We start from the raw sequence: 12,904 nt of genomic DNA on the forward strand, positions 1-12,904 counted from the left end.
TTTCCCATGAAGAGGGTTGGTCTTATATTTTCTAATTTTTTTGAGCTTTCAAAATATTAAAAGAAATTCTCTGAAAGTTTTACTCCTATTAACTTTGATATAGTTCGCACTCCAACCAAAGTATCGTATATTATCTTAGCCTTTTATCCGAATCTTGGCAAAAACTACCAGACTGAGTCATAACTGATTTATCCAAAAGCGCCGGATTTTTATAAGATTATGATTCTTTATCGTTTTGCGAGACAACTGAAGACTCCTGCAAACCAGAAGAAATTTTTACAGAAGATTTGGATAAACCGAAAATTAAAAACGAATCTGAAATTTATGTCCCAACTGGTCCGATAATCGATGAGGCCTTGAAGTCTGCGGAGACTTTAAATATTTTTGTTTATTTGAATTTTGTAGACAAGACTATGATAGAAGTCACTTTTGATGACGAGACTTTGATAAGAGATAGTTCTTTTAATGGGAAAAGTGCCAATGGTTAATAAATATACACCAATATAAATGTAAATATTTTGTTATTTACGTCATTTCAAACTACGAAATCTAACGCCATACAAAGTTTATTTAAAATTGTCAAAACAATTTTTTTCCAATTTACACTTGTAAATTGTAGGCTAATAAAAAACTGATAAAAAATGTTACACTTTTATGCAAATTCTAAAGAAACAGCTCAGCTGGTTGTGACACAAAACTAATCAATGCTAGTCCTTATCGAATTATATCGAATCGCTTTTAAAGTTTTGAAATCGGTTCAGCTGTTTTTGAATAGACGAAAACAAATTTTTTACTCAAGTAGTTTTTTACTGAAATGTTGAATTACATGAAATGTTGAATTACATGAAATGTTGAAAAAACATAAAATTAGAAAATCGAAATTTCTGGTGAAAACAAAATTCTTGGAGATGTTAAAAAATATAATTACTGATATTATAAGTTCTTTTGAAAAATGTTAATTTGAATTCGCGTTCTTGTGTTTTTAGAGAACGACAAAAATTTTATATTTATATTTATATTACGGATACAGGATTAACTTTAGTAATTACAGGATATAAATTATCTTAATTCAATTAATTATAGTAAAATACAACACTAAAACTTGAAGAAAAAATGTTATAACTTTGAGCTAGTTTATTTAAGGCTTGTAGATCTTGAGATTCTTCTAATGGTAAAACAAACCTTTAAATATCCGTACCGCAATTTTTATTTGGGTACAATATCTGCAAAATAATAATTGAGGGCTGTATCAGAAAAAAAGAATATAGTATGAAAATAATTGTAATGATAAAATACTTAGGATGGAAAAATGTTAAAATAATTTGGAATAAAAATTAGAAAAAAGGATAAAATAACAACTATTGGAAAAAGTATCAGATACTATCAGTAGGCATTTTATTTTCAAAATATTGTTTTGAATGTTAATATAATCTTTAAATACATATAAATTATTATGTTTTTTTGTGATTATGTCTGCTATAATTCAGTATATAATATATAGTAATAATAATAGTTCATATAAATATGCACATACGCATATATTTCGAAATTTGGTCATTTGGATCAGTATGACTTGAAACTTCGAGAAAACACAAAATTAGTAAATAATATTTTTTGGAAAAACTTAAACTTCTCCTTCAGAAATTTCAAAAACCTTTCAGCAATATTCATACAGACAATTAAATGTTTCAACATACAAATCATATGTAAAAGAATCCAAGTTGTTACGAGTGAGTCAATACCCAAATGTGTGTATCTGTGTGTACGGTGTAGTACACGTCGACGTCGCCGTAGACGCGCCTACGCAACAGCTGAGTTGCTACGCGAAAACGTAGCCCTCACACCTCCGTCTCTACCATCGCACTCGTAGAAAACTCCTCTGTCCTCCTCTCGGGCGGTGAAATGGTGGTGCCACCGCCACCGCCTTCGCCGCCTTGTCGGTATCTCCTCCAATTGCTCCTCACCTGGCCGAAGCCGAAGTAGCTCAAGTAGAAGAATGAGTCGAAGTAGAGAGCATCGAGAGTTGGTCGTCGTTGGTTGTTGGGGGAGTGATGTGGGAACGAGTCCGCTTTATTACCCACACCTGGGGCAACACACGCGTGTGCGGGTATTATCATATTAACGGAGGCAGGCAGCCAGCACACAGTGGGAGACGAGCAGATGCGCACACGTTGGAAAGAGATTTTGTTTTGTTCGAGTTGTTGCTGGATGGTTAGATGGATAGAACCAACATGTGATAAACAAATTCGAGATTCGAGATATATTGTATCTAACTGTATTCAGTTGTAACGAGACAACTATTTAAATTCTCGAAGGCCAAGTATAGAAAATTCGAATGTTTAATTGTACATTTTTTTTAAATCCCAAGTCATTCTGAGTCGAATGAAACCTAATCTTTCTTCTAAGAAAACAATATTTTTTGTATGAAATAATTGCTCTACATTTTTATTTTTGGAGTATTTTAATTAAATTAAACTCGAACTAGTGGTGTATGGTCTCGTGCCTTAAGGCTAATTGCTGGAACTTCCCGTACCGTAACGAAATGTTCGAGGAATATTAAATGTTTCAAAATAGATTATTATAAATGTTGAACCATTGTCTAATATTTATATAAAAATGTCTAATATTGATATACAAATTTTTTTTTTTTTTTTAAAAAATTAAACTAGTGGGGTGCATGGCATCGTGCCTTAAGGTAAATTGCTAGAACTTCTTGTACCGTAACAAAATTTTCGAGGAATACTGAATGTTTTCAAATAGATTATTATAAATTTTGTAACATTGTCTAATATTTATAAGAATTAATTGCAAAGTTGAAATTATTTGTTTAACGTATATTAGAGCTATAGTCAGAATTAAAAATGAAATCTGACTTATTTCTTCTTTGAATCATTTAAATCGGACGCTTAGTTCTCTCAAAAACTGCCATTTTTACACATTTAGCCATGTATCCCCGAAACCGCTGGTCTTGCCTTTGCCAAAAACTAATCAACACGTCTCCCCGTCATTACAAATTGAATGTTTTTAGATCATTCACATCAGATGCTCCGTTCTCTCAAAAACTCGATTTCTATTTTCTGAACTCTTTGCTGCGTATATCCGTAGCGGCTGGACCTGCCTTTGCCAAAATCTAATCAGCACATTTCCCTATCAGTAGGAATCGCATGTTTTTTGAACCATTCAAATGGGTTGAACCGTGCGCCCGATAACGTGGACGCAAAATTGTATTCATATATACATACACACACACATACACACACACACATACATACACACATTCATTTTTTCTGAGGTATGCCAAAACGTTCGGAAACTTTCAAAACGTAAAAAATGTAAAAATTCCTACAATAAGAATTACAAAAGATTACAATAACAATTTTTAAATATTAAAAATGATTCGGATTTTAATTTTAATTCAGCTTAAAATTCTAAAGCTCACCGTACTTGAATTTCATAATTTTAATTTAGCAATTCAGTTTATATAATTTTTAGAAATATGAGATAAGGTCGTTCATGTAAGAATATATAAACGTCGCCGTTGAATTCAAAAGCTCTTGAATTTTGTCTATGAAATACGAATAATGAAAGTTACAGGTTTTATGATAATCTATTTGAAAACATTTAAAATTCTTCGAATAATTCATAACAGTACGGGAAGTTCCATTAATTTGCTCTAAAGAACGATACCATGCAGCACTTGATTTCAGTTTTCTTATATTATATTTACTGAATTTTGTTTATATACAATATTTGACGTACAATTTATTAGGCTAAAATATTCTTTTTTCCCAAAAAAATGGTACACCACATATTGTTTTAAACACATTTTTCAATAAAGCTAATATTAAAAACTGAAAATAAATGGAATAAAAATACAGAAATTTCTAACGTTTTTGAAAAATTTCCAGCAAACCCAAAGTCTCAGGTAAACTTATCACTTCTATGGTATTATACAACTTACCAACAGGCAAGGTTCGAAACCATATCTATCCCTATTATATAACTACTTTCAACAACAATATCAATTCCACTTTTTCGCCATAGATTCATCAGCCAATAAAGCTCTCCTCTGCATCCAGATCACGTGCAAAGGAAAGGAAGTCGTCGGGATGGGTAAAACACGAGATGATTCCTCCGCGGTGGAAACGGGGTAATTTACCCATCCCTTCGGCTCCTTTCTTCGCCTTTTAATTAACTCGATACAGATACTGCTGGTGGTGCTTGCACGTGCAGCCACCTCCAGATATTCGCAGAATTGGATAATGATTTATCTTGGAGTGGATGGATTTGAAATTTTGAGGTGAAGGTGATGGAATCACTAACAGGATAATGGATACAGATTTTGATGATATGATCGTACATATTTGCAGCATTTGTAGAGATATTTGCACCAACCAAATTATCGGAAATAATTAAAAATATTCAAGCAGGTTTCATGCAAAAGTTTTGAATCTAAATTTAATTTATATACTAGTGGGGCGCATGGCATCTAGCCTTAAGGCAAATTGCTGGAACTTCCCGTACCAAATATTATTATTTTCTTAAAAACGATTAACATTTTTGAAAAAAATTGACTTCGAAAAAATTTGATTTTTGAGAAACTAGGAATTTGACAAAAAATTACTCTTTTTGAAAAAAAATTTTTTTAGAAAAAATGTTTTCTTTATTTTGACATATTTTGGTAAATTCTGAACTTTTTTCAAAGCAAACTTACTGCTTTAACTGCATAGAGGCAAAATGTCAAAGCGCCTAAGCGCCGCATCGCCGACTAACAAATAAACATTGGTGCGAAACCCGTAAAAATGCAAACAAAATTCATATTTATTGTTAAAATCTCTATAAAATAATTGATAATGACTGATAATTTGATGTGCATATGTCTAATGATCATTTTTGACCGCCAAATGGCATTTTTTCTTTACTTTTTTCATTAGATCTTCGAAACCGCTAGACCTGCCTTTATGAAAATTTGATCAATTCTTCCGTTACAGTTTTTGGCACTTTTTGCCCCATATCTTCGGAACGGCTAGACCTGCTTTCGCCAAAAACTAATCAGCTTCTCTCCTTATCAATATGAATCCAATGTTTTTTGAATTATATTTAAATCGGTTGATCGGTGCTCCCGAAATCGTCGACGAAAATTTGTATCCGCACACACCCACACACACATACATCCATTTTTTCTAAGGTATGCCAAAATGTTCAGGAACCTTTGAAACGTAAAGATATATAAAAAAATTTATTTTCGATTGTTTTGCGATTGCTATAACTTGCCCTACGGAAGTTAATAATTAACTATTTGTCTAATTACTTATCAAATTATACTGCACTTATATAATAATTATATTTTTGAGAAAGCAATGTGTAATCAAAATGATTTATTACCATTACCAAGACGTTGCTATTGCGACATCAAACGCGTATGCGAATTTAACTATTAATTAATTCTGCAAATATCAATCAACAGAGTAAACTATTATTCTGCCTGTAATATAATTTACACACAATTAATTTCTACTCCACCATTTCTCTGTATACAAATTGGAAATTACTTACCTGTCTAGTACAGATATTGTCAACCTTTTGAAAAGGATTACTGAAATAAGAAAAACTTAAAAAAGTAACAACGAATGAAACAATACTTGTTCTTTGGACACTGTGAAAGGTCGACAAAACTATCTGGAGTGTTAAGAAATATTATACTAGAGAAGACAAACAAGATGAAGTGCTGAGAAAAGTGGTCAAATAAAGGACCCTTACATGAAAAGGAAAGGTTCCGGATCTGACCGACTCTGCACAAAAGTCTAATTCCTACACGACATCGTCGAAGATAAAGTAGGAGTGAAAGTATTGGAAAGAAGAAGAATGCAAATGATTGGTGACCTACGCAGACGAGAGAAAATAAATGTAACTGATAGCTAAATTGCAGGACCAGAAAACGTGAAGACAGAAGTTTTGGAAAGGATCATTGGTAATAAGAATAATAAACAATGGATGAAAAGAAAATCATAAATTTGTAGTGTTCCCATACTATAGACCTACTTTCAGGCAGATTACCATTCATTATTTTATACTTTGTTTATATTTTGCTAAGAAAATTGGTGTCAAGTGCGTCCAAATCATAATCACCAAATGTCTACTTACCAACCCCTATTTTTGTTCATGCCAGTGCCAGTATGGCAGTGCCTGTCTCTTATTCGTCGTTCGTGTCTGCAAGTAAAATCAATAATATTTAAGAAGACATTTCGCCATTTGCGGCCGAAAAGAAATGCAGATGGAGAAAATGCAGATTAAAATCTTTATTACATCAAATATTAAATATCATTTATTTTTTGGAAATATGATAAAATATTATTTTTTAAGTTTCTGATGTCGTCTATTTTTTCTAAGAAAAGTTACTTTGGGGAAAAAAAATTGATTTGCTAATTTTATGGTCACTCTGAATCGAATGAGACCAAGTTTGGAAAAATTATGTCTGCATGTAATTTTAGACATTTCGTTGTCATTTTCTCAAAAACAGCTGTAACGATTTCAAACATTTAAAAACCATTCGATATAACTCTTAGGATTAGCATTTATCCGTTTTGGCTAAAAGTTTTTGGGTAAAATATTTCTACCGCGTCTAAGTCCACAAACTTGAATCAAATTCGAAAAATCAAAAATGGTTTAAAAAATCATGATTGGGTATCCTGCTCATTAGTTTTTGGTAAAGATCGGCCAGGCTGTGTATTCGTAAATAAATGTTCGATTTTTTTCTTTGACGATTTTGGTGAAACTTTGTTTATCGCAACACGTGCAAATATTCCAGACATATTAAAAATTGAGAATATATTTAGTTTTTCTTAAATAGCCAAATCACTGTTTTACGAGTATTCTCTTCAGTACACAAAATTTTGTCATTTTTCCAAGACGGGTATACTCGTGAATCACACTTAATTGCTTCAAATGGTGCATATAAAATTTTGAAATTTTTGAAGAACTAATGTGGTACAAATTGTACAATAATAATTTAAATATGAATGATGGTAATTGGTCAAAAATTAATAAATTAATGAAAAATGCGTTAATAATATATCAAAATCTTGAAACTTTAAATGTGCCAATTCAATTTAAATAGAATCAGTTTCAGATCAGGTTGGCTCTTGCAAAGACTAATTAGAGAAAGAAGATTTGCTTGGTCTTCTAATTCTTCTATGTTATTTTACGATATTTTTTTCTTATTTCTTCATTCATATGACCCAGATTCATTTATATGTGGCGTGCTGTGCAGTGGGTAAACTATTCATAAATCTTTTGTTAACTGTTTCTTATACTTAGGGGGCATCCATTAACAAAAAATCACAATATCACGTAAGGGAGGGAGTGTAGCAAGATATCATGTGTGATTATTTTTCACCTGATTTAAAAAAAAATCAAAGATTTTCAAAAAAATCTGAAATTCCACTATTTTTTCTCGTCCAAAAATCCTTTAAAAATCGATCACGTGATTAATGAACGTCCCCTTATATGCCACTCTCGCAATTGTCCCCTTATATATGCCACTCTTGTAATGTTAGTTATTTTTATACTAAATATTTTATACTAGAAATATTTTCTATGGCAAATCCACGATTGTCGAGTCAAATTGTATATATATACTAGTATATATATATATATATATATATATATATATGTATATACATTTATTATCACAATTATATTCATATTTTCCCAATTTTTCCACCGTGTCAAATTGATGAAGCATAAACAAAAACTCGAACAATTCTCTCAAACGCGATGGACCGAAAAGTGTTTTAGCGAGCAGAGGAAGCGAAAAAAAATAAAGAAAACAAAGATGAGCTATGAAAGGAGATGATAAATCGTTGCTCCCTTAAAAGCTTAAGACTCAACACCACCATACCATCATACCACCATACTACCCTCACCAGTTCTCCATCTCTTCCCTTGCGAAAAGATCAAATCCGACGACCTTGAGTGGAGAAAAAATGGGCGAAGGGATGATATCAAGGTGGGATGTTGATTTTTGTTCGGGGTGGTCCGGAAGCACGACTCTTTGGATGTCATTTGATATGGGATAATAGATCGAGCAATTGATACGAGATGTGTAGTTGATGTAGCATTTTCTCTTAGGACAAGTTACAAGATACGCAATGCTATTTGATATTACCAGGTAACTGTGCCAAATCTTGTCATTATATACATTGAGATTTTTACCTTTTTCACACTTCCATAAACCACTTTTTTACATCCCATTCTATCTTTTCGAAAACAATTTCCCACTTCGCATAAAATATTCCTCGCGGTTTCATCTCGCGGTCGATATGCAAATTAATCTTTCGCTCGGCCGGGCATAAAATCAGTCTCCGAAAAACGAGACAAAAAATACGAGATTCACTAAAGTGCGAAAGAGAGGGAGCAAGAGTTTTCTTGTCTCTGGAGAGGATAAGAAAGATTGCTGGGTAATCAAATAATCAAATGTCATTAGAAAATGAAACAGAGGCAGGAATGGAATTAGAAAAGTAAAGAATTTAGGAGATACGGAGATTTTTGAAGACAAACAATGAAGGAGAGTGGTAATTAATGGTGGTTTTGATTAGGGATCGAAAAATGAGAAGTCCAATATATGCGATGCAATAGCAGAGGTTTTGTTGATGTTATTGATGTTTAGGGTAGTTATAGTAATAGGCCGAAAATAAAAAATAAAAGTTTTTGCAAATGTCTTTACGTTTCAGAGATTTCTGAACATTTTGGCATACCTCTTGGCGTGTGTGTTTTGTGTGTCCGAATTTTTCGTTTACGTTTTCGGGCGCACGGATCAACCGATTTGAATGATTCAAAAAACATCCGATTCCTATTGATATGAAATTTTTCGATCAGTAAAATGGTTATTATAAAATTGAGATTTGTGAAAGAAGGGTAAAAATTTAGAGTAGTATGCATTTTGTAAATGTAAATTATAAATATTAAAATTTAAAAAAAAATGATTCCAAAATTTCAAAAGAATTCAAAATTCAAATAAAGATTAATTTTAAACAATAGGTTTTATGTGTTCTTAAATTCCAAATTTGAAATATTAAATTACAGAAAATTGACCCCAAACCTAATGGTTGAACAACACTTGATAAAAATAAAGTGTTTTTTAAAGTAAGAATTAAACTTTTACTTCGAGCGCAAAAATCTGGCCTGAAATTATGTCAAAAATATCCAATGACTAAACGAAGAATAAAAAGTGATTAAATTACTAAAATGGCTATAAAAATAGGTGTTGGTGTAAAAAAGTAAAAATGTTGGGTTGTATGTATTTTTAGTGCTACATTAGAAAACAGAAAAATTTCTCCAAAAATTAGAAAAAAAAATTAAGTGTTAACTACCCTTAGCACATAGGGGTATAAAAAATATAAGATAGAAACCGATTCTAAGACTTACTGAATACGACTATAATTTGTAAAAATCGGTAAAGCCGTTTCGGAAAAGTATGAAGACATATTTACATACAGATTTTATATCTAACATAAGATATAATACATATGTCACCTATATTCATCCAAGACATTCAAAAATCCATTTATCTTAAATTAATAAATTGATTATATTAGTAAAATCAGTTACTTGATTTTAAAAATATTCATATCTTTTCTTTTCAGGAACTTATTTCATCCTATACGACTTCATTGATTATTTTGAGAAAGATGGTCCAAGTATTTTGCAAAGGGACAAATTTTTGGAGATCATGTCTACGATATTTGTTAAGGCGAGTCCTGCAGAGAGACAGGCGATAGATTTTCAGGTAATAAATAAATAAATATTACAAATTACCTAATAGTGAATCCCCTAAAAATTCCTTTTTTATGAGAAATAATAATTTTGTAAATATCAATTGATTTCTATCAGGTGGTCAGTAGTTACTTTTTGACCAACTGGTAATAATCAGTAGTTATTAAATAATCAATTATTGAATTCTTTAACATTAGGAAAATTATCAAAAAATTCCTAACTAATTGTGGATCCTTTGATTATGGCAATTTGAAAAAAAGGGTACTTTGAGGAACTAGTGCTCCATCTTCAAAAAATTTAAAATTATCATAAGCACCATTTTAGGCATTTCCAAATTTGTTTTTTTAGAGTATTTATTTATTTTGCATTTGTATAATTATTAATTTTTATCATTTTCAGTACACCGATTGGGAAAATCCAACAGATGGTTCCTTAAACCAAGACCAAGTTGGTCGAGCAGTAGGCGACCACTTTTTTGTGTGTCCTTCCAATTTGTTTGCTGAAGGATTGGCCGAACGGGGTGCCAATGTGCGGTACTACTACTTTACACATGTAAGTAATTTTAAAAATCTACTAAAAAAAATTTAAAAAAGCATAAACAACCATGAGAGCCCTCTAATTTATTTATTAGAAAATTTTATCACGTTGGCCTTTCCGTCAATTACAGTTATGAAATAGCAGGTAGTGATAATTTTAGCAGTGACATTATCCATCTCTAAAGATAGTTTTATCAGTAATCAAATATCTGGTTCGTTCGCGTTTAAATTCGAAGTTATTCGAGTTGGAAGAGTTTGCGAGAAATTCGCGAATAGATTTAGCAAAGTTTCCTTTTGGGAAAGTTATGACAGATAATTCATGTCGCTGCTGATTAAATATTCTGATAAATTTCAACACGACATAGGAATAGGATTTATGTATATATATATATATATATATATATATATATATATATATATATATATAATATATACATCAAGAATTCTATTGCCATGTTAAATTCAACACAATTAATTTCCCATATATATATTTCTTGGATTTTTTTTTTGTTTTCGAACTTGCTCGTCAGTATAGTCTAATTTTGATATTATTGCTTGCTGGTCAAATCTTTTGCAAAAATATCAGTAGAGTTAATTTTTTATATTTTTACTCATAATTATTGATTTTCATGTCTAGATTCAACTTGCTTGTAAGAAAAGTCCTTTTAGCTTTCTATTGACAATCCTATTTTATCACTACTTTTATAATAAATTTTATTAGTATAATATTTGTTGTCTTGTGCCCAGATTCACTTCACTTGTCAGTAGAGACCCATTATTATTTTGTGTGTTATTTTTAGTCAATGAGTGATAATAAGTAGTCTTTAAGTAAAATCCTTGTTTTCTTCTTATGTCATGAATAAGTTTGCATACTAATAGAATTAAATTTTTATTTTCTGTGTAAGAATTAGTTGGTCAGCAAAGTTTTATGTTATTGTAAATTATTTAATTTGCTTATTAATGAAATTCCTTTTTGTTTTTGTTTTCAAAATCAAAAAATCGAAAATAAAAATGTTTATATATCTTGACGATTTAAAGGTTTCTGAACGTTCTGGCACACCTTAGAAAAAATAGATGAATGTGTGTGTGTACCATTTGGCATTCAAAAGTATTCTTTAGTCATATGAACATCAAATTATCAGATGCTTTATATAGATTTTAGTAAGTACAAATTTAGTTTACATTTTTATGGGTTTCGTACCAATGCTTATCCGTTTGACTGCGACACGGCGCTTACGCGCTTCTTATACTGCTTTTGCTAAGACCATAAATGAATTACAATTACAGTAGGGGATAGGATATTAAATAATTTCGAACTTTTGTAATATAGACGTCGGTGCAGGACAACGACTGTCGGGTCATCTAGTATATATATATATATATATATATATTAGGTTGTCAAATATCTCCCTTCCGCTTTTTTGCTATTGGTTTATAATACAAAAAGGCGGAAGGGAGATATTTGACAACCTTATATATATATATATATATATATATATATATATATATTCAATAGATAAGTCCTGGATTTTTTCAATATATTGATTGTTTCTTTTCCGAACAGTAAATCCAATAATAAAAAACAATTTGTTTTTTGAAGATGTTTAATACGACGTTTCGGAACTAGGTACGTTCCATCATCAGGTTTATTCTGTAATAATTTATATATCCATATCACTAATATTTTTTTGTTAAAAACACTCGATTTTTTTGGAAGATATTTGTAGATGTTACGACTACACAAGACTTAAACACACTGATATGGATTTCTGTCAGACAGAAATCCATATCAGTGTGTTTAAGTCTTGTGTAGTCGTAACATCTACGAATATCTTCCAAAAAAATCGAGTGTTTTTAACAAAAAAATATTAGTGATATGGATATATAAATTATTACAGAATAAACCTGATGATGGAACGTACCTAGTTCCGAAACGTCGTATTAAACATCTTCAAAAAACAAATTGTTTTTTATTATTGGATTTACTGTTCGGAAAAGAAACAATCAATATATATATATATATATATATATATATATATATATACATATATATATATATACATATATATATATATATATATATATATATATATCTAGCAAAATGTTCCGACAATCGTTGCCAGTCACGCAACCCAATTTGAAATCATGCACCCCATGCCAAGTTAGTTTCCATCTCTAATTGTGACTATTAAATTAAATTGGCAACTCCTGCTACTGCGATTTCAGGCAGCAAATTCAGAGCTGCTGTGAACATCTGTGATTGAAATATGAAACTTTTGATTTAATTTCAGAATCCCAAATTAATTCCAACATATGTAAAAGACAGAACTACTTACTACTTACATCCATTAAAGTAGTAAATAAATTTCCTTTACCTTTACCCCAGTTTCAATTTACGTTCGCCAAAAAAACAAACTGTATCAGTATCTGCCTCTTGCCATATCGTTATTGACCCGAGCGAACTTTCTCGTACGAGATAAAATTCACAAAGCTCAAAGCTCAAAGCTCTCGATGAAGTTCTCGCATGGGATGTCTTCGTCCGCCTGTCCGCCTGTCCGCCCGCAAGTTGGCGAAATTCGATTGGGAAAGAAGAA

General features: G+C 31.0%; 1 protein-coding gene across 1 annotated transcript in view; it reads left to right on the forward strand.

Annotated features, from left to right (window-relative positions):
* LOC113386912 (acetylcholinesterase) overlaps positions 1-12,904 on the forward strand; it is a 68,464-nt gene that overhangs the window by 34,306 nt on the left and 21,254 nt on the right. Inside the window, exons 6-7 of the mRNA XM_026624669.1 lie at positions 9,645-9,787; positions 10,174-10,326. Coding sequence (XP_026480454.1) covers positions 9,645-9,787; positions 10,174-10,326 — 296 coding nt within the window. The remainder of the gene's footprint in view (positions 1-9,644; positions 9,788-10,173; positions 10,327-12,904) is intronic.

Source organism: Ctenocephalides felis, unplaced genomic scaffold (assembly GCF_003426905.1).
Source record: "Ctenocephalides felis isolate EL2017-DRISC unplaced genomic scaffold, ASM342690v1 CF-g0.4_SCAFFOLD_03571, whole genome shotgun sequence".
NCBI classification, from domain to species: Eukaryota; Metazoa; Arthropoda; class Insecta; order Siphonaptera; family Pulicidae; genus Ctenocephalides; species Ctenocephalides felis.